This window comes from Anolis carolinensis, chromosome 1 (assembly GCF_035594765.1).
Source record: "Anolis carolinensis isolate JA03-04 chromosome 1, rAnoCar3.1.pri, whole genome shotgun sequence".
NCBI lineage: Eukaryota > Metazoa > Chordata > Lepidosauria > Squamata > Dactyloidae > Anolis > Anolis carolinensis.
The window spans coordinates 186,025,811-186,048,427 of NC_085841.1; the positions used below are offsets into that span (position 1 = coordinate 186,025,811).

General features: G+C 39.9%; 1 protein-coding gene across 6 annotated transcripts in view; it reads right to left on the bottom strand.

The window, feature by feature from the left end:
* raph1 (Ras association (RalGDS/AF-6) and pleckstrin homology domains 1) overlaps positions 1-22,617 on the bottom strand; it is an 89,529-nt gene continuing 66,912 nt past the window's right edge. For 5 of the 6 annotated variants that reach the window (XM_062962131.1, XM_008114952.3, XM_062962126.1 and 2 more), the window contains 10 exons: positions 17,246-17,323; positions 16,199-16,358; positions 14,858-14,979; positions 13,622-13,687; positions 12,281-12,424; positions 11,086-11,196; positions 10,385-10,483; positions 9,094-9,214; positions 8,484-8,629; positions 1-7,268 (listed from right to left, as the gene is read on the bottom strand). In XM_062962131.1, coding sequence (XP_062818201.1) covers positions 5,334-7,268; positions 8,484-8,629; positions 9,094-9,214; positions 10,385-10,483; positions 11,086-11,196; positions 12,281-12,424; positions 13,622-13,687; positions 14,858-14,979; positions 16,199-16,358; positions 17,246-17,323 — 2,982 coding nt within the window. In that variant the 3' untranslated portion in view covers positions 1-5,333. Of the gene's footprint in view, positions 7,269-8,145; positions 8,225-8,483; positions 8,630-9,093; positions 9,215-10,384; positions 10,484-11,085; positions 11,197-12,280; positions 12,425-13,621; positions 13,688-14,857; positions 14,980-16,198; positions 16,359-17,245; positions 17,324-22,617 lie in introns of all 6 variants that reach the window. The other variant, XM_062962146.1, reaches the window with a different exon arrangement.

Genomic DNA, 22,617 nt, shown 5'->3' on the forward strand with positions numbered 1-22,617 from the left:
TAAATGTAACTATATCTTTATTAAGGTGTGCATATTCCATTGTATAATGATTTCTGAGTACTTTGTCATGAATGCATTTTGTATTCTCCCATGCTTTAAAAAAGTATATTTATACATATTTATAGAATATTTATATAGAACAAACCTCTTCTCAACCATAAGTTATCACTTGCAATGAACTTTGCTTTCTTTTTTAAAGGGAAAGGAGATGGGGAAGGCAGTCCCATTCAAAGATAATGTGCAATATTTTTTCCCGTAGAAAGCAGTAAACATTAATGTATTTACAGCACTTTAGCACAAATCCGTTGCACGGACAAAAAACATTGCTGCCACATGGGTGTTGCACATGTGTAAATTCAGTTACAAGGATCATCACCATTGACTCTTCCCAATGGTTGCGAAACGACGCCAATGTTCTTTCCCACAATTTACAATCCTAACATTTACAATTACAAAATATGTAAAGCAGGAAAAAGCAGACAAATTATTCCTTCCATTTTCTGAAGGTGATGTACATACTTAGTGGGTAGTATAATAAGCTGCAGCACAAAGTGAGTAATAGGTAATTTTACAGGAGACCTTCCACATTCAAACAAAGGCAACACACATATGATTCTAAGGTGTTTTTGTATTATGGCCTGTGCCTCTGATAAGGCTGCAACTTAGAGGAGTTGTAAGAGAACTGCCTCTGCTATCTTGTTTTTCTTTGGTCCACAGAGAATCCCAAATATTTTGGGCCTGTCCTATTGAAGCTTGAGGGCATGTATGAAGGGCCCCTAAAAAGCGATGCTGAGGTTGGCTATGTGCTCACTGCATCCCTCAATAACTTCTTACTTACAGAAATGCTGCAATATTCCTACATTCCCCATTGCCAGAGTGTAAGGCAAGTCGTGTACGAGGCAGGTGCTCCATGGCAGTTCTTACTCCCCTCAAAGGGGACTGTGGCAGTGAGGAAATCCCACAAGAAAGGAATTTGCAACCAGACATTAGCAGTGTGAAGTACCTACATTACACACATTTCTACCATGCTATTGTATTGACAGGGTTACCCTGAATGGGTACTTTCTGAATGTCAGGAAGATACAACTGAGGGGTAGGAAGGATCGTAGTACCTAACAGTGTTCAGTATGCATTACATTAGCAAATTATAAATACCTGTTCGATTTGTAATCAGATTAGCACACTCCTTATACTTGGGGGAAAATATGGCCCCCAATGACCCCCTCTCTCAGTAACCCCCCTCCAGTGTGCAGGTTCATCATGTTTTAGGCCGGGGGGTGGGGGGGGGAAGATGACATGAATCCTCCCTCGAGTGCATACAGTACATTTTGAGTAAAATAGATAAAAATGTCAACAATTGGTTGTATGTGTATATGAGAGAGAGGGACACATGCAGTCACCTGGCTTTGGGTAGTTTTTAATGCCTGCTTCATAACTTAAATGAAATGACCTTTGAACGAAGTTTGCTTCTATATATGCAAAGGGATAAATGACAGAATTAGGGTGTAATTACCAAAAGCAAATTCACTGTGATTAAATAGCAGGCCCAGGGTGCAGTAGGGGGTTGATCCTTATTCCCCTACTTAATGCCATTCTTCAGTTGCCTGCTTGACTGTCTGCCAATTCTGTTAAACACAATTTTTAGCTTTGGGGGAAGAAAAACGATTAAGTGAACCCCAGAAGCATTTACTTTACTTAACACCTCTGTTAATAACAAGCCAGAATTATAATGCTGTGGAAAAAAATATTTTGAATGTATGTCTTTGCAAAATGCAGGGACATAATCAGAAGTTTGATTTTCTCTTGAGCCATGGTACTCTAGCTTATAACTTATGTTTTCCCCAAATGCAACCGCATTTACTACTTTACATCTTAAAATAAACTGAGAGAAATGTGTAGTGCCTTTACTGAAACTTTGTAAAAAAAAAGCTACTCAGATGTATATTTTGTTAATCATCATATGATCAGTAAAAGAAACAAAAGCAGAAATGGAAATAGAAAAGGATTTTCACTTCACGTTGCTGAATTCAGCTGTTACTGCTTTATCTGGTTGTCAGGTCTCATTTGCATTTAACCCATTTAGTACTAATTAAATACTGTCAGTTTTCTTATTAGTGATTTTGAGGTGAAGCTTGTTAAAAAGTATACCTTAATTCCCCGGATCAAGTTCACAACATTCAAGGAAATTTGTAATTAAATTGCAACCATGAGGTATTGAAGTACCTGAAAACTCAATTCGGAATTAGTGTGAACACCTAAATAGTGTTAACAAATAGAGAACGGAGGCATTATATAAAAGAAATGACAGCAAGCACCATAATAGTTGGGATACATTAATTAGGGTCAAAGGTTACCACAGCAATTCTATTCTCGAGATTTGAAAAGACGATTTGAGTGTGTATGTGCGTTGCCCTATTTCAATGCCTTTCATGTGCATTACAGGCCATTGGTAGTCTTTAAGTAAGGTTAGTAGAAGAAAGACACAGAGAAATGATACATTATCAATCAGTAACAGGGTGTATTGGTGGAATAGAGAAATATTAAGATATAAACTCACCTGGAAATTTTGGGAAACCAGGGAAAGTTTGGGAAGTCACAGATGAAGATAGTGCAGAAGACACCTTTCTGGCTCTGCTGTTGCTTTTTGGAGTAAATGCCGTGTCAGAGAACCATGCTTAATGGAGCACAGATACTCATGTTCCAAACCAGTTAGGTCAATACAAATGACTTTGGATCTCAAGCAGGTACTGGCAGTTTTGTCAACATGGCAGAACTAAAGGTCTCCCAAGACACCTATTCAAAATTAAAATGTGTGTGCAAGGGAAGTGAGCCATCAGACAAATGTATCTGCTCCAGGTTTGCCCTGTGTACTTCTACCACTCCTGGCCTGAGCACCTGGCTGCGAGGCTACTTAGGTGACCATGCTTCACTTTGCTCAAGTGAAGTGTTTGCTTTGTGTGTCACACATGGTCCAAGCAGCAGCAGGAACAAAGTCAGAGCACCAAATGCATTACCAATAAAAAAAAGCATTCTTGGTGTAAGGCGTTAGCAAGATCACATTAAACATGCTAAAATGCTGTAATGCAAATGGTTAAGGACACTTTATAAGCACAAAAATAGATGAAACAAAAACTTTGAACACTTCAAAAGATACAAAAAGGTGCCTTCCAACAGCAGTGCTTTAAAAATGCACACAATGGTATATTCTTATTGCTTAAGTAAAGTATTCCACAACAGGATGACTAAGCCCAGGTCACACTGAAGGAAGAAGAAACCAAAGTAGATTCAGCATTAGATCACAGCACCAAACTTTTTCTGTTTTTAAAACTCTTTTGGTCCAAGTTGTACCAAGGCAAATATGTCTGCATTTTCTTTTATATCTTTTCAAGGACAAAATGGAAAACATTTTTCTTCATCATACAAATGGGTCAGAGCCAACAGTTGGTTTGAACACTTAAGCCCAATAAGTAACTTCCCATGTCTTCAAAATGTTTGGATGAAACTGCAATACTCCTCACACCAGTTCTGACACAATTCTCTTCAAACTGATCAATATGTTTAAAGTACAGAAAAAATAAAATGTCTTCCTTCCACTACAGAGAGACATATCCACCTTCATAGCATTCATGATATGCAGTTTATGATAAATGCCTCATAGTAGTGAATATGTAGAGTTTTACCACCTGCGTATTGTACATTGCAATGTGTATACTGCACTTAGTGATTCAGATCTAGGAATTCCTCACCCAATGAAATAATCTGATAAAAATACTTTTCCAAAGCACTGAGAAATTTACTGTATTAATTAAGCCATATCTGGGTTGTGAGTTTTCCGGGCTGAGTGGACATGTTCCAGAAGCATTCTCTCCTGATGTTTCGCCCACATCTATGGCAGGCATCCTCAGAGGTTGTGAGGCATATTGGAAACCTTAACCTCTGAGGATGCCTGCCATAGATGTGGGTGAAACATCAGGAGAGAATGTTTCTGGAATATGGCCACACAGCCCAGAAAACTCACAACAACCCAGTGATTCCCGCCATGAAAGCCTTCAGCAACACATTAAGCCATATCTCCCCTTATCAGGGGATGTACTGTGCCTTTTGCTCTGTGCTGCTTTCTAGGTATTTAACTGGTGAATGCTTAAGCAATGCTTCCCTTTTTGTAAGCAACTGTAGAAATAAGGGTAGTATTTGCATGTACACTAAGATTAAAATTTAACATGTAAAGCTGACATGCCACATCTGAACTGACACACTGGCAATGCCATGTCAACCAAACTGAATGAAATTTGCAGCCAGACATGCCTCAGGACATCCAGAATGCTTTCAAAGGGAGATGGCAGGCTACAAGTAAAAAAAAATTGGAAAAGCAGCACAGAACACGGGATGTTTGTAGAACTTGAGCTGGTGAAAGTAGACTCCAATGAGATCTTTAAAATTTACTCCCTACCTGCATGGCTAGATTGCAGCCTTACAGCTGGATCCTATGCTTTTATGCAGACGGAAGTCTTCCTGTGTTTAATGGGGTTTACTCCTGAGTGAGCACAGAATTACTAAAGGGCAAGTGAATTGCTGGACATTTTAATTCCGTACACTCTCTTTTTAACCCTTTCCTAATGTCCAAATATATTTCACTCCAGCACCACTGTACAGCATTTTTTCTATGTATAGACCTAAATCTCAGTAGTATTACAACCAGAATGTTTTGGTAGTTTGTGTCTGTATTTTTCAATCAACTGATGATGTACAGAGACTGGCATAACCTGTCAGCGCTGTATACCCGTCACCAACTACCCAAAAAGGTCTTTGCCAATTTAAAGTGCCCCCTAATATCTTCATTTTTCAAATGTAAAGGATTTTTCTGGTTAAGATACACAATCCAAATTCTCGTAATATATATATATCTATATTTTTATCAGTTGACTGAAACAATAAATACAGATGTACAAAAGCATTCTGGTTATCCCCTATAACTGCAACAAAGTATTTCACAATATATTATATACCTACATTTATAATACATGCACCAACATGTCTCACGCTGACAGACAACAGTTGTTTTCCTGAACTGCAGGAAGAAAAAGTGTTAGTTTTGTCCAATCCACATTAAAGGTTTGAAAACTGAAAGATTTCAGTCCACCCCTCCCCGAAAGACCAAATACAAACAGTAAACCATTTTGGACTGATTTTGGAAGTGAATGCTATCATCATAGCTACCGTTAACAGCACTTTGTTCTTGTAATTATGGATATTAGACAAGGAGTCACAATGCAAGTACATCAAACCTATCGCTTGTAGTGTCTGCCAGAAGCCAATGTGCGTCTCACCCTCTATCACCAGTCTCTCGACAGTTTCGTATTTTGATCTCTCTTTGGAGGTGCTGGAGGTGGGCCCCTCCGTAAAGTTGCATAGCCTGATATATGACTACCTCCAAAATTGCTGGTCTTCTGTTTGTCTGTTAGAAGTTCAGGTGGGGGTGGAGGCAAAGCCATGTCATCCATGGTTGCCATTGGCTCTGCTCTGGATATCCGGGCGGAGGAGAGGGAGCCGTGGCGGGTGATGGACTTGCGCTGCAGAGTCCTGTTCAGATCAGCCAGGAAGCCCGGCTGAACACTAAGGCTGGATTTGGGTGAGGTGGGCACTTGTGGGGAGGCTGTGGTCACCTGTGCTTCTGCCATCTCTGCCTGTGTCAGTCGGGTGCTGTCATTACGTTTGGGGCGGGTGGGAGGGGGAGCCTTCTTCATGGATGATTTAGACCAGGGCTGAGGCTGGGGATTGACAACAGCCACTTTTGGAGAAGTATTGCCTGAAAAGACCGCAGGGATCTCTACGGGTGGTAGAGGAAGATCTATTTCAGGAGGCGGAGGAGGAAAGTCTGAATCCGATGGAGGAGAAGGAAACTCTTCTACGGCACCCTTCCCAGGTGGTTTTGCTGAAATCCCTGCTTGCTGAAGTGCTATAGGCAGAGTGAGCTTTCCTGGCTTTGGAGGAGCAGCAGGGGGATTTGGAGACTCCTTGGAGGGAGACCCTGAAGGCTCTGGTGGATGTGCAAATTTGCTAACCAGGCTGTCCACAGAAGGTCTCTTAGATTCGTGGTATTCTGCTGAGCTGTTAGACTTTATGCTGGAGTTGCGCTGTGGGGTGGGGGGTGGCTTTTTCCCACCAGGACTGGATGACTTCCCAGCTTTTTTAACTGGAGAACCCCCTGTCTTATCTGGGGTGGGAGAGACTACCAGGGGAGAAGGAGAAGGTGGAGGAGGAAATGCCAAGCTACTTTCGGGAGGAGGAGGAGGAAAGTCAGGAGAAGGGGCAGAGGTGGGCTGCCATTTGGGCTTGGCTTTCACTGCTGGAGGAGACGGCGGTGGCACACTCAGAGGGGCTGGCTTTAAAGGCTGGGGCTCTGAGACTGGCAAGGGAGGAGGGGGGAACTGACTTGCTATTTGCTTCACAACTGATGGCACAGGGGATTGCGGGGAAGGAGGAAGCTTGCTGGAGTAGTTCTGCTGCTTGGGTAATGTGGGTGGTGGAGTAGGGCCCAGTGGGACAGGAGATAATGGAGCCGGCAGCGTTGTGAAACTTGGCTGCTTCTTTACTGCTGAAGGAAGCAGAGCTGGGGGTGTGGGATGAGCCACCACAGGAGAGGCAGCTTTTGTGCTGTTTTGTGTAGGTAGAGTCATGGCAGGTTTAGGGGGAGCCTGCGGAGGTGGGGGTGCAGGAATTGCGGGAGGAGGTGGTGGTGAAGCAGTAGGCTGAGGAATGCTCTGATGAACCTGGTGAATTTTCAGCGGAGGGGCAGGAGGTGGGGGCGGTGTGAACTGTGGCACTGAAGGGGCAGAAGGCACTGGCTTCATGAGCTGTGCCATGGCTGACCCTGGAGTAGGAGGTGGTGGAGGGGGCGGTGGTGGAGGGATCACTCCATTTGGGGGTAAGAGGTTCTGTGGTTTTCCTGGTGGTGGGAGCGATGTTGCTTGGTGCATCATAAGGGGTGGCTTGAAGAGAAGACCACCATGCTGAGCAGCATTTTGTAACCTTGTTATAGTGCTGTACTTCACAAACACTGTGGCCGATCCACCTCCGGATGACAAAGACTGGCTGGGCAGAGGAGGCGGGGGTGGAGGAGGGGGCGGAGGAGGAGGGGGCGGAGGAGGGGGTGGAGGCGGGAGGGGTGGCGATGGTTGTGAGGCTGTGAATGGGGCAGCAGTTTTAGTCTGTGGAGACAAAGGTGGGGCAAACGAAGGAAAGGGTCGGTTCATTGAGTCCATTCTAGCCTGAAAGGAAAAAAATATATAAATATATTCAGACACATATTTACAGCAATACAGACATAATAATGGAAAGCCCATCTGAACACGCATTGTTACAGTGAAGTATGAAATACTGAATAAGAGGTGTCATACACCTCATGGACAGGCCATGTGGTAAACTGAAAAACCATGTACCACAGGTCCTACATGGTCACAATTCTACTAATGAGGACTGGATATGAGATATGTCCCTTCTTGCTTTTAATATTTAATTCTTCCAATTGCAGAAGGAAAAAAACCCCCAATGTATCTGTAGAACATGTAAGCAAACAAGTAAATATGATCATTACAGAGAGAAAGGGGTGAAAACTATCACTACTTTCATATCATTGTGCTGGAAAGGCAGTCAAAGCATGCATGATATATATTTTATGGGGAAAACCAAAAAGTCAAACAGAACATGAAAAATACCAATCAGTTCTGGTCAAGATATTAAGTAATTCATTCTATGACATTATATTAACTTGTAATCCTAGAGCATAAAATGAAAAATGTTTTACGAATGTCTTGTCCTTCTTATGCAATTTTTTTGAGCTTTGAACTTCTGTGATTTAGATTATGCACTACAGCGAGTAAGCCCTTGAAGCTTAGCAAACCGTAGCACCTTTTAATTTTTTCACTCTGGGAAGAATTTTCCAGTAACCTATGCTAAACCAGAACTATAATATATTAATAATAAATGTTGGGATGCATTACACTGTTAAAATAGGCTATTAAAGACTCAGGCACTTGTGCACTAAATCAACGTGTTTACAGATTAGGACTCTGGGTAAAAAGGTTAGTCTGCTTGATTTTGGTTGCACCATTCACCCAGGTTAATAGTTCGAACAAAGCCCCTGACCTTAACTCTAGCCCTGCTTAAGCCATCACTGCAGTGGAGCTCTGAGCTGATCCGGGTTTGGCATTTGCCACACGAGAGACTGCGAGGCAACAGGAAAAACAAAAACAAAACAGAGTGAACCACAGGGGACCAAGCGACAATGTAACCAAGGGAGTGACAGGAAGTGATGGTTTCTGCAATGGCACATTCTCAACATATCTGAGACTTTATAATTTCACACTTAATCTTTCAAGGCTTTGTTTGCGGAAATCAAGACTTGCAAGCAAGGCTGAGTTTTACAGTGATACCAACGAAGATCCTGCAAGTACTATCAAGTAATGTCAAATGCATATACTTACACTTATCTTACTGGACTCTTCCAGCTGAGTACCCCGTTTCCATGCCTCTGAAAAGATTGAACTAACAATGCTTTGCGAACGGACATGTCCGGTTTGGGTATCTGAAAGTCCACTATCGGATTGATTAGAATGGTTGGATTGAGATTCTGTTGAAAGAAGTATTTATTTATTTATTTATTTATTTTAAAAAAAACACATCCAAGAACATGTTTGGCATTTCTGTTCACAGGAAACTGACAAAAACCAAATTTATTTTAACTCTAAAGGAGCGTTTTCACATCATTCTGTGGGATAACTAAAGAACAGCAGTACGGCTTAACACTTCTATAAATGTTCAAAACTGTTGTCTTAAAGTGAGAAAAGGCGCCTCTGCTTAAGAATAAACCTGTCTCAATTGTCAAGCATATCATCTAAACAAGCTCTCAATGTACTCATTCTTTAACCCATTTCCAGTTTATTTAATTTCTAACTTCAGATAACACTTTCTGGTGTCAATTGGGGGGGGGGGGGGTGGATTGATGGAAAATGCATACTTCGTTACAAGTAACTGAACCAAGCCTTTAAAACATTTCATTTAGACCACCCCATCTGTATTTTGAGGTTTACTTACCTGGCAAACTGGATGAGCTAGACCCTGACTTAATACTTGAGCTGGATAGGGATGTCCAATCATATGCTGATTCTGTCCTTTTCAGAGCTTCTTGATAGTTTACATACAGTTGCTTTCCATACTAAAGAAAATAAAACTGGCAATGTGATCACCCCCACAGTGAGTATTTCCTAATTGCATAATTTAGTCCCAAAACTACCCAACTCACACCCATCTAAATAAACTTTAATTTCAGAGCAGACACTTGCTCATGACAAAACTAGTACTATAAGGAATAGTTTTGGCAAAAATGTGATTTAAAACTGGAGGCTTATTTTACCAAGTTATCATTGAGCTACAGTGATAAAATGAAAATTTTCTAATAAAGCACTGCATTTAAACAGCCTTTCTAACACTGTGGGTGACAAATCTGATGCCCAACCCTTTTCGATCCACGTGAGCCTATACTGAAGAACAGAAGCAACGGTAAGGCTTTGAAATTGAACTGGGTGGTAAAACAGCACCCTACATATGTCTAAATATGAAGTTTGCTTGCATGGAATTCAGAAAGGGACACTGTTATTGGGCAGCTAACTAATAATACAAATGAGGAATAAAACATTTTCAAATGTAAAAATCTGGAATTTTTTAGATATGAAAGTGTTGCTGTAAATATGTCATTGTTTTCCAGGTTTGATAGTCTTTAGTATGATTTTATGTAGACAGAAAGACAGAAGTGGAGCCCCTGAGTATGTTTTATAAAGTTCTGCTAAAGAAGGCATACTGAATCCTGCGAGATACATAAAGAGAATCCATTTCAATGGGTATTTTTCACTAGTTTTTCAGGTGAATCTCCATGCAAATGCATACCTACCATTCAGGGTGAAGAATAAGGGGTCAATATTGGCATGGTAGCACTAGTCAGGTTTAAATCTGCCTCTCATTCACAACAAATTACTCTCCTATACTTTTCCCATTACTTTCCTATCTCTTGATAAATCTTTGCTTCAATTAACAGTACCTTCCCCAAGCACATGGGAGGAGAAATATTGAAACTAAAAGCTACTGTTTCACCTGGCTTTGTAATGAACATTTTCATGGCCAGCTTGGAAATGCAGTGGCTGCCATTTCTCTCTCTTAGATGGTATCCCTGGTTGATTTGTACCTTGGTTCTTATTTGTAAGAATGACTTGAAGCTTTGCTGCATTTGTTGATTACGTTTTCCTTCTCTTACAATGCATAACATTTATAAAAGATTTGGTCCAGAGGCAGTGCCCAATCATAAAAGCTTGTGAAAAGATGTAAAGCTTACCTTAGCAATACGGATGCCATTTACCCATTGATGAAGGGTTCTTATATCATCACAACATAAATATTTAATATATTGAGATTTCTTTTGAATTTGAGGATGCTGAAAAAGAAGTATTTGATCTAATTAGTTCAAATTGGGTTAAAAACAACAGTAAAGATTTAAGACTTTTTCAATCATGTTAAAAATCACTACTATAGTCTGAATACAACTAGATTTTTTGATTATGCCAGTATAAAACTTGTTATACTTTCACACAGGCACATTAAAGCTGCTGAAAGGAAACAGCCTCAGACTTTGTTAGGAATTTCGCTCTTTCTTTCATATATGTTTTTGGAAAAGGTACTTCTGCTCAATCTGTATTTAAAGTGATACAGTTGGCCCTCCATATCTACAGGTTCTGCACTCACAGATTCAACCATCCACAGCTTGAAAACATTAAAAGAAATGGTATCAATGGAGGTGGGATGGGTGGCTCCTGAACCCAAACTCCAGAAGATACCAAGGCCCATGTACTTCCAAATCAAATGCAATGCTGTTGACACAACCTCAAGTACACAGTGCTGAAAGAGGTTCATGTTTACAATTAATAAGATGGGCACACTTGGCTTTATAGAAAAGCAGTATTTCACAATCTCTTTTCATGCCTTTTTCCTTTGCTCTTCTAATCATTTGTTATATTGGTAGCTGCCATGCTACGTTACCTTTAGAACTAGGCAATAATCTGTAGGGGCTTTATACTTGTTGCGATAGTCTTGCCCGTAGTAAACATTGACATGGTCTAGCTGAAGAAAACAGACAAGATCTCGCGAAACCTATAAAAAGAAACATATCTGATCAGGAAAAAAAAATAGACCAACCATTGTACTGCTGCCTTTTCAAGGCTTCCTCTTGGATGTGCAGCCAGCTGTACACAAAATGCAAGCAATTTATCCTGCAACATTGATGTGCTACTTTCAGGAAACGTGTCTCAAAAGGAAAAGTCAAGCCAAATATCTGTTGTCAGATTTGAATTGCTAGTTTTGCAGTCACCGAGTTACAAACATCCGACTTACAAAAATCTCCTAGTTAAAAACGGGGGTGAGACAAAGGAAATGAGAGAAATTTACCCCTTGGAAGGGAAATTCACTCCTGGAAGAGTCATCATGGGGAAAAGGTGTCTCCACTGAAGCTTTATTACCAATCCTTGTTTCCACAACAAGTCAAAGTTTTCAAAATCCAATTATCACAGGGAGAGAAAATGAGGTGAAATCTTCTGAACAGGGGCACAGGCAGCAAAACAAACACCCTTCCCTATGCTATCCAAAGCTTTAAAAATTATATATTTTGATAGAGTTACACTTAAAAAATGTATCCATTGCAACTTACAAACAAACTCAACTTAAGCACAAACCTACAGAACCTATCTTGTTTGTAATTTGTGGGCGGCCTGTATATATTTCCTTGCGAGACTCAATAGACTGACAACTCTAGGACCGTCTTTTGTGGTAGGAACCTAGCTGTACCTCGAGGTTGGAATCAAAGCCCCTTATCTGTGGGCTCTCCACAGACAAGACAAGTGTATATACTATACTGCACTGCATGCAAATACCCATACATAGCATCGCTTTTGAAATTCTGTTTCTCCTCTTCCAGAGGCAGCCGTTTTACAACTCTCATATCTACCATAAGAAAATGTCTTGATAGGATGTCTTCAATTAGCCTTCCCCCACAATTTCCATAAGAGGTCTATTCTCCAGAAAAAGTGTTAAACCACAAACATCATCTAGCAGTGTTTTGACAACTCTTCCATAACTACCAATGTTACTGTTTGAAACTAAAAAGTAACTTGCAATAACATTTCGGCAAAGATTTCAAATTACTGACCAAGCCAGTTGTGATTTTAAAAGAACACTTTACCTTAGCCTTCCCTTTTGGAACATAATAGATTCCGGAAGCTCGCAGAAGAAAGTAACGTTTCTTCCAAGACTTTTTGCCATCATCTTTCAGCCACAACACCCCTTCAATCTCTGGCACGGTTACTGAGCTTCCACAAAAACACTCCTAAAACAGAAGGAAAATTTATTAGAAAATTTATTTTAGCTTTGATTTGTATACTAAAGTTTCAGGTTCTCCTTCTCTAGCCATTTAAATATGCCAGAGATTTTAGTCAAAAAGTCAAACCAAAAAGCCTGGGTCAACGTATCCACAGGTGAACGTAAATACTGCACTGTAATTCTTATTTAAAAAAGGAATAATCTTCTCCGAGAAGAGTGGAGAAAGCCAATCTAAAAGATGCACTGATCCCCTCTACTCTCTCTGCCATAGTGCCATTGCTGGCCTTTTTGAATGTCTGGCCGGAAAAATGGCACCAACAGCCAGGGATAGCTGGCTTCTTGAAGCAGATATTGGTGCTTTCCCTTCTCCATGGAATAACCCTCAATTTACCCATGGGTCAAATGAAAATCCCTAATTTTGATTCCCAAACCTTTTCTTGATTTGTATACAAATTTATACGGTAGGCCTTGTATTAGTAGGAATGCCAGCAGCACATTTATCCCCTGGTGTGGGCAATCTTGCTTCTGAAAAAGAGTCTGTATGTTATATTGTATATTGCTCTTGTTATCTCTTTGCTCTCTGTATAATTTCTGCATGCCTTTCTGGTCTTTCCTTTTAATGAAACCAACTTTCCTGTTGAACGGCTTCTGAGTCACTGCATTCTCTCTTTTCACAGGCTCAGTTAATGCAGCTCCTTGATTAACCCCTGGCTATGGGACCTGTGGCTGTTTAGACATTATTACTCCATTCCCATTATTATTACTTAGCATAGCCAGTGGCCAGGCATGCTGCGAGGGGCAATTCTGCAATATCCAGATTCTCCATCCTTGCTCAAAACTTTCCCTTATTTCTAAGCTGCTCAGAGCATTGAGGCCATAAATTTCATAGATGGGAATGCTTTCAACATTACCAGATACCACTTCACACATAATGTAAGGTAATAATAAACAACTATATTACAAATAACAATACACTATGACTGCTCAACCCACAGGAAGACTTGTGCAAAACCTCGAGGAATTTCTCGATCTTCTAGTAAGACCTTATGATTACTTCTGGCAGACATTCAATTCAACAGGGGTTGCTATTATCTATCGTTTCCAATTTCCACAGTAAGTTCAAGAACGATTTCCCCACAAATCCAGGCACTGTACTATAGTAGTAAAATGATTGCCATCTCATCAACATTGTGGAAAATCTTACCTCCAGTAATACTTCTTTGTTCCTGTCTGCCATTTCAGAGGTTTCCCTTTTCCCAAGAAGATAATTCTGTAAAAAAGGAATTGAAACATCATTTGTAGCATCTAGAAGAATTCAGAAGTTCAACTGTTATCCCTTCTTCTCCTCAATGCTTGTGAATACATCTTCTCTAGGCTTCAAAAAACAAGGAAGTTACAATATTTGGTATTTTACCCTCCTTTGGTTTTAAATATTAATTGTAAGTTTTAAAGAGTGTATGTGTGTGTGTGTGTGTGTGTGGGGGGGGGGGGGGTTGTGAGAGAAAGAATGCACAGCACAGAAATAGTGATTTCTGTATCTCTTCCAGTGACAGAAAAATTGCTTAACATTTTAAACTCTATGGACATTGACTGAAATTTATCCAGGACTGCTCTAAGGAGTGGCATGGGGTATGAAAACTGCAATATCAGCTTTTTCCTATACCTCAACTGCTGTACAGCAGGCAGGATGATATACATGTTTATCCAGTTTCATTGACAGTGTTACATCCTCTGCATTCTAAACAAAATCTTTAAGATGCAAGTATACCAGAAACCTGGGCAAGCACCACAGTGCTGAAGAAGAACATCTCTGTCAATTGCCATTTGCATCTTAGACAAAGGCTTTACCAATATCATTACCTCTCTCCACCAGAGAATCCATGTGATTTCATGTTGGATGTGATGTCTTAGAAATACTGAAATTTTATAACCTATTCTCCCACATTTATTTTTTAGAATATAATCAACTTAGAAGGTCCCTCAAAGAGTATTACCCTCAAACAAATAAATCCAGTTAAGAACCTGCTTTTAGTTCAAGGGTTGACTTCCATTTAAAAAAAGATTCCAGTGGTAAACAGGTCCAAAAGCAAAAAGGTGTGGCTAAAAATGCTGCTATAGTTTAGCTTCAAGCTCTTACTGAATATAACTAAGAATTCAGAGAGGCATATCAAGTTTCTGGAATGGGAAGAGGCCCACACAAAACCACCAAATGGTTTCGGGGGAAAAAGACATTGACTGTGAGGTTATGTCCTCAAAAATGCCCAAGAAAGCCAGATTTAGCTGTAGAATGTAACCCTGTGTTCAGGGTTTCATGAAAATCCCTCCCATTTCAAGTTTGTCTGTAATTTTTATTTAAATAAATTTTGTCAATATTTTCCCCTGAGTGCACTGAATAGAATGCACTAAAGTGAAGAAGTAACAGAAAAGGTATCATGCTTACTTGAGGATTTTTGAAAAGTGCATATTTTTCTATACGTTCAACAAACATAAGTTTATTTTGACTGTCTCTTGTCCAGTTGAGGAGGTTTTCAACTAAATTTTCATGATCTTCAAAGATTCGCTCTACATAATGACAAAAGACATAATAAATATTTTAAACATGAAAATCCAGGCTCTTGCTTTTGTGGAAGCACAAAAGAAATGTTTTACTAGAGTGTTTGCACTGGAAAAGATCCATTTTTTTCAATTATATAGTTTCTATAAATCACCAAGTATGCCCAAGTGCTTTTTACATAAATATCAAGGCCTAGAGAATATAAACAAACTACGGTCCAAATCCTAATGAATCCAATTATGAAAGAACACAATCTTCTTTGTTGCATAAGTAAATATTTCATTGATTTTGTAAAATCAGAGCCAGTCATTACAATGTAGAAATTTTGTCTCTCTCCGTCTTGTGGTGCTCCCTCGATCTGGTCATTATATAACCCATATCCCTAAATTACATAGATCTGATTTCATATAATAGCAGACTATCTCTCTATTAAAACTACAGCTATAAAGAAAAGCTTCCATGTAAACGGAGTGTCCACACGTACCATCTGTGCATAAATAGTATATTCTCTGGGTAGGACTGCAGAAATAGCTCTGGTGGTCCATGCAGCCCATAATTTCCATCCCTGCTATATAGAATGCATTACTTCTGTAAATCTTGCAAAGCTAAGCGTAGTTTTGTCTAACAAAATGCATTGTTACAAAATAGAAGCCGGATCATGTTCAGAACTCGCTGCTGTTGAAAGCTATTCTAAAGCTGAAATGAAATACCCACAGAGATCTTTTATTTACACCAAGATAAAGGAGATTAATTTTTCAAGTTGTTAAAACACAGATGCATTGTCAACACAGAAACTTTCAAAGGGAAGCCAAAAGCAGAATGACTAGAAGGAAAAACAGAATGGAGTCACTGGAAAGAGAATATGCAAGGGAACAACAACACACAGAGGTAAAATGGATAGAAGGATATTCACCTCATTATCTAAGTAAGTCATTCTGAAGTTCGCATATTTTCTCTTTCAATTATGATCTCCTCCTAACTTTTGTTATGACATTTTCTAATTGCCCTCATGAGAAACAGCTACATTAAAAAAAACACATCAGATCACTTCCTGGAATTTTAAAAGACAATTCCAATAATACAAATTCTTGAGCTGCTATGAAACAGATTTTGAAAATTGAAAACTCAAATACATAATCAAGTTGGCAAAGAATCCTATAACATGATTAACTACGAGCAACATTCTATTATCAGTTTAGCATAACCAATATTTCAAGCTTTACGAACCCATTTGTAATTCTGAGATGGTTTCCACAAGAGACCAGTCTAAGCTAAACCCGCAATGAGACTTGTCCATCAAGTTATCCAGCACTTGCCGTACTGTCTGCCTTTCATCTACCATCATTGTCTTGGAGCTGTCATCAGACATATGGACTCGTATTACAAGCTGTACGTGGAGAAAAGGAAGAAAGGAGTTTGAGAATCAGACAAATGGAACGCGAAAACATACAGATTATGCTATCCCTTTTGCGCTGAAGTCTTTTTTGATTTAAGTCTATTTTACTGTCAATTACTTTCAAGAGGCCATAAATGTGGCACCTAGAATTTTGGCTGAATGAATTACTAATCTGTAAATGCCTGTAATTGTCCTGTTGGTATTTAAGAACGTATTTAATATTTGCAAAGTAAGGGAGATCCAAGTCATCAATGGATGAAAAATATCAATTATTACAGTTCTCTGTAAAAACAAAGACATTTCGCTGCCTTTGTGAACACATCATGTTGGGCTAGAACCACAAATACTGATATGACATATTTCCAGGGTTTGTGGTACTTCCATTTAAAAGAGGCATGTTATGAAATCAAATGACTCAGTGACAGAGTGCTCTTATTAGTACTATCTTCAGAAGTGAATGACTAAATAATGGTGTGATATACGCTTTAGCAACACTTTGGGAAGATAACTCAAGATAAAAGTGTGATGTGAATACAATACAACCTGGGCAATATGTTCCAAGATCACTGCTACTACCTCTGATACCTGAAATCGAGGATTATACTGAATCCAACATTTTGCCTACTTTTCCTGGAAGCATAGTACAGAATAACACTAGAAGTCTCAAGAGGCCCACAAACCCTGGCTGGTTGGTGGTTTGGAAAAATGGGTAAATGAAACCACACATAATGAATCTGTGGGTAAGGGGGGTTGCATTGCATACCACAATATGTATATGTATATGTAAGAGAAAAAAATACACTCAAAAAGAAAAAAAAACCTTGCATTTCAGATCGGACTTCAATTGTACACAGCATAAAAACAGAACTAAGGTTTACCTTCTTAACTTGTGCTTCTTTAATCTTCTCTAAAGCAACCCTGATTTTTTCAGCCTTTAACTTTGCAGCTTGTTCCTCCTGTGGGAAAATAAACTTTAGTTAACTAGCTAACACCAAATAAAGATTTAACTATTGCTACCTTTCCAATACTAACTGCTTACTTGCAACAATCACTGGACAAAACCAAAAGGCAATCCCCCCCTTCCCTTTGCAGCCTAAAATACTATTGGTCAGGTCCCTTATCCATCTCACCAACATTTCCTTTCACCTTCCCAGTTATAAGTATTTCAAGAAATTCCAATTATAATGCACAAATTTTAACTAAGTGTCTTCCTGTTTTAAAATTACTTATCGCATAGCAAAGACAGCATCTATGTTAAGCCATTCTCTTTTAAAGTATATTTTTATTGATAAACACATGCTATTGATGTTCAAAGTTTTACCTGATCTAACAAAGACACAATTATTTTTCAAGTTGCCCTTCCAAAGTGCCTTTCTATTTGCGTGTTCTTCTAGCCACATGTAGCTACTTCCTGTCCCATCATTTTCAGTTTGTACTACAATGAATAGTGAAAAAGGCAACAGCTGCTGATACCAATGGCCTTGTTCATAAGGAACACAATTATCTTCAGTGAAAGTGAGGAGGCAGATTGATAACAGCAGTAATAAATGGGCCTGAAACATTATCTGAATAGGCAATTAGGCAGGAAACAAAGGACATCATTAAGCTGGTGTAAGAGTCCATTCTTATTTGACATTAATATGGTTTCATGTGGTTTGAAAAGTGAAGCTAGCATAACCATTTTGTAGCACAAATTTCATCAGCAATTAAATGTATATGAAAAAAGTACATCAGAAGAGAATGCGATACTCAAAGGTCGCATGCTCCTTAACAGGAAATCTCTTAAAGATCCTCAAGTTTCAAGGAAGACTGTCTGCATTTGATGCTGCTTTTTCGAAAGAAAATGTGCCTGAATAGGGAATTCTATGCTACTTATGGCTCCCACAGAATTCAGCAGGTAGGTACAGATAAAGGTTTTTCCCCTGACATGAAGTCTAGTCGTATCCAACTCTGGGGGGGATGGTGCTCATTTCCATTTCTAAGCCAAAGAGCCTGTGTTGTCCGTAGACGCCTCGTAGGTCATGTGGCCGGCATAACAGAATGGAGCGCTGTTACCTTTCCGCCGAAACACTACCTATTGATCTACTCACATTTGCATGTTTTTTAACTGCTAGGTTGGCAGAAGTTGGGGCTGACAATGAGAGCTCACCCGTCCTCAGATTCGAACCGCTGACCTTTCGGTCAGCTAGTTCAGCAGCTCAGTGGTTTAACCCACTGCGCCACTGGGGGCTCCAATTCAGCAGGTACCACATAGTATTTCCTGTACTGCTTTGTGCCTCACTCTGCAGTAGCAGATGAGGTACCAACCATGATATCTCTCAACCCAGGAAAAATCTTTGGCCAACCATTCACACTCAGTAGTATAGCCCTGAATGCCTGATACAAGAAAGAACTGAGGCTCATAGACTAAAATAAAATCTCACAATTAAGTATCCTGGCTCCCCTGGTGGTATATTCAATGGGGTGATAGAATAATATTTTATTCCATTTCAAAATGTATGTCTACTCCTGGCCTATTTGCCTGTGGAAATGTTGTGTAACTGGACTACAGTTAGACTGATTCATGGGCTAAACGCTGTTTTAAAGGAGATGGAATTCCAGCCCCATATTCATTTCCTAACTTCCCTTTTTCTTATGTTTTCTGTGTTTTGGGACTATAAGCCCGAGGGCAGAGAACTGTCAAATTAACCATGTTTGGGTCACTCTAGATTTTATTTTTGGCTGAATGGAGAGATAAAAATGCTTTAAATGCATAAACATAGGATTAGATGTGCAAAGTTCATCACTGATTATTCCATTCCCTCCTATCTACAAAATAAATGGACAAAAAGGAAGTAATTGAGCAACAGCTTTGCAAACAAAGCATGACTTTGTGAGCTTAAAATATGCTCAGAGGTCAGCATTCTCATTGATCAATCATCAGTATCTGCTGAGGAGGACCATTTGATTCTTTACTATTGAACTAACGAGAGGGAATGTAGACAATCAGCTCAAAAGTTGTGTGAGTGACTGTCCAGCTTTTCCTGTTATTTAAGTGCTTACTGATATATATAAAAGTCAAAGTGTGCACATATATTTGTTTGTCTATTTGCACCTCAAAGGCTGTTGCTTGGTGTAGGGCCCTCCTGTGATGTCACTGAGAAAAAAGGTGACATGTGCATGAGAGGAAGGGAGGAGAGAAAGAGAAGAGAAAGAAAGAAAGAAAAAGAGAAGGGAAGGAGGGGAAGAATGAAAAAGGAAGGATAGAGGGAAGGAAGTAAGGAAGTGTGAGAATAAAAAGAGGAAAAAGTATGAGGGGAAAGGAGAGAAGAAATAGAAAATGGGAAGAGAAAGAGAGAGAAGAAAGGTAGGCCTTTTCAGAGCTGGAGAAAAAAGAAGGCAGGTGGATCGTGATTTCAATGATACCCGGGCAAAGCTGGGTATATACCCTAGTTATTTTAAAAAGTGGAAAACCTACCTATTGAGCCAGTTTTCTTGGGGGTACTATATCACTTAGGCCTATATCCTATAGTTAGTCCTGACTAGTGCATCAATGGAATATACCTTGCATGTCAAGTCACCATTCCACAATTGACTGACTAGGTCTATATGTTGGAAGTAACTAACAGTGTCCTCTATATGACTGACGAATGTTGTCAAAATACATAAAGCTCTATCTATCTAGCAGTCTAGACCAGAGCTTAGAAATGAAAATTTACAAGTAATATAATTAAATGATTTATTTATTCAAACCATTTTTGGATCGTGAGGGTGTAACAAAGTTACATTTTAAACCCATTGTAAGATTAAGATTGTTTTATAAGTTGAACAAGTTAGTTTAATGGATAATTTTATGTAATTTAAGGATCATTTTATGTAATTCTCCTATGAATCTGAAGATCCTCACACAAAAAATACCAAAAGTAATTGAAAAGTCATGAGGAGTGTAATAACTAATATAATGTTAACTTTTTAAAATCATCACCATTACTGACAGGAACAGAAATTTTAAATGATTACTTCTGAAAATGTAATGAGCAGTGGAAAAAAACTTTTGAAAAATAAATTTTGAACTCCTGACATAGAGAACATTATCCAAAAGAACAACTTTCTTGTTATAAAGTTCTATTTTATTTTCCTTCTTGCAGGTTAATCTGTTCACTCTCCTTCTTTAATAGCCTACAGAAAAGCACTGGAAAAAATTACCTGCTCCATAAATAACAGTACATTATGTAACAAAATCTGAAACATTTTCTGCTCTTGGTTTGAAAGTACAGTAGAGTTCTGCTTATCTGACTTCCGCTTATCCGACACACCATATTATTCGACGCCCTGGGCACCCTTCCTCCCTCGCTAACCCATCCCTTCCTCCCTCCCTTGTTCGCTCAGGAGGATCGCCAGGAGAAGCAGCAGGGACAGCCTGGAAGCCTCCCTTGAGGGCTGCACTGCCTCCGCCGCTTGTCCTCTTCCTCCTCCCCTTCCCTTTCCTCATCAGCCAGGGTGCCAAGGGAGAAGAGGAGGATCGCTGGAAGAAGCAGCAGAGACAGCCTGGAAGCCTCCCTTGGGGGCTGCACTGAATCCGCGATTTGTCCTCTTCCTCCTCCTCTCTCTCAACAGTCAGGCTGCCGAGAGAGAGGAGGAGGACAAGGAGGAGGACCTGTCATCCTCCTCCTCTCCCTCGGCAGCCTGGCTATTGAGAGAGAGGAGGAGGAGGAGGAAGAGGACAAGCGGCGGAGGCAGTGCAGCCCCCAAGGGAGGCTCCCCAAGGGAGGCTTCTTGCGGCGATCCTCCTCCACTTCTCCCTTGGCACCCTGGCTGTTGAGAGAGGCGAAGAGGAGGAGGAAGAGGACAAGCGGCGGAGGCAGTACAGCCCCCAAGGGAGGCTTCCAGGCTGTCCCCGCTGCTTCTCCCGGCGATCCTCCTCCTCTTCTCCCTCGGCAACCTGGCTGTTGAGAGAGAGGAAGAGGAGGAGGAAGAGGACAAGCAACAGGGGAAGAGGGTCCTTCTTCTGCCACCCTCCCTATTATCCGACAGTTTCGCTTATCCGACTTTCTGCCCGCCAGTTTAAGTTGGATAAGTGAGACTCTACTGTAGTTGCTATACTCCAGAAACTTCGTTTTTGTGGTTACCACAATGTCGAATTGATTGAGACTCAGTGAGATACTCATTGAAAAACTATAGCAAAATGTGCTGCAGGGTGTCCTACAAAAACAAAGTTTTTGCAGTTTAATAAACTTTTCCTGTGTTTTTATGAGAGAACCACTTAGGAAATGACATTTATAACCCAGGAACAGAAGTTATGTTACATAGTGTAATAGGAACAATAAACGAAATTTCACGTTCACAGGCACATTCAAAATACACATCATTGTATCCAACATACCATTAGTTCATATGCAATGCCAAACCATGACCTGGTACCACAGCAATGCTCTGTGCTTTTGTATTCCCCTGCATCTGCTTGTACCATGTTTCACATGTTTCTAACTAATTTGAACAAGCCTAGTTTGCTATTATAATCCTCACTGATATAGTTTATGTTTCCCTCCTACCAGGAAGAAAAACTATTTTCAAACGACAGTTTGTCAATTTTGACATAACAGCAAACTTGGCAACTTTTTTTTTGTGCCAGGAGAGACTTGAGAAACTGCAAGTTGCTTCTGGTGTGAGGGAATTGGCCATCTGCAAGGATGTTGCCCAGGGGACACCTGGATATTTGATGTTTTACTATCCTGTGGGAGGTTTCGCTCATGTCCGCACATGAGGAGCTGGACCTGACAAGAGGGAGCTCATCTGCGCTCTCCCTGGATTCAAACCGGCAACCTTCAGGTCAACAATCCTGCTGGCACAAGGGAATTATTTACTGTGATACTGTCAACTCTTTTAACTGAATGTAAGCACATTCATACATTTTTGGAGAGTCACAAATAATCAGTAATATATTCTGGTTACATTGTCTCCCCCTCACATATATTTTGTGAAACAAAACACTACTCTGCAGTTTCCTAACATAAACACGATGTCTAGAATTAAAACTGTTAGGATTTTTATGTTAATTTTTCTCAGCCCTCAATTTCTTTGAACTCCTTCTGTGTTATGTCTTAGGAAACGGGTTGTCTACCATCCCAGAAGAAGCCTCCTAAACAGTTCTTCTATTCTAGCCATTAGTGAAAATGATTGATACTGTGATTCAAGAAGTCCTTCATACTTATTGTAATGTTTAATTTTAGGGCAGTGTTTCCATATAGTGGTTCACAAAATAAAACATAAA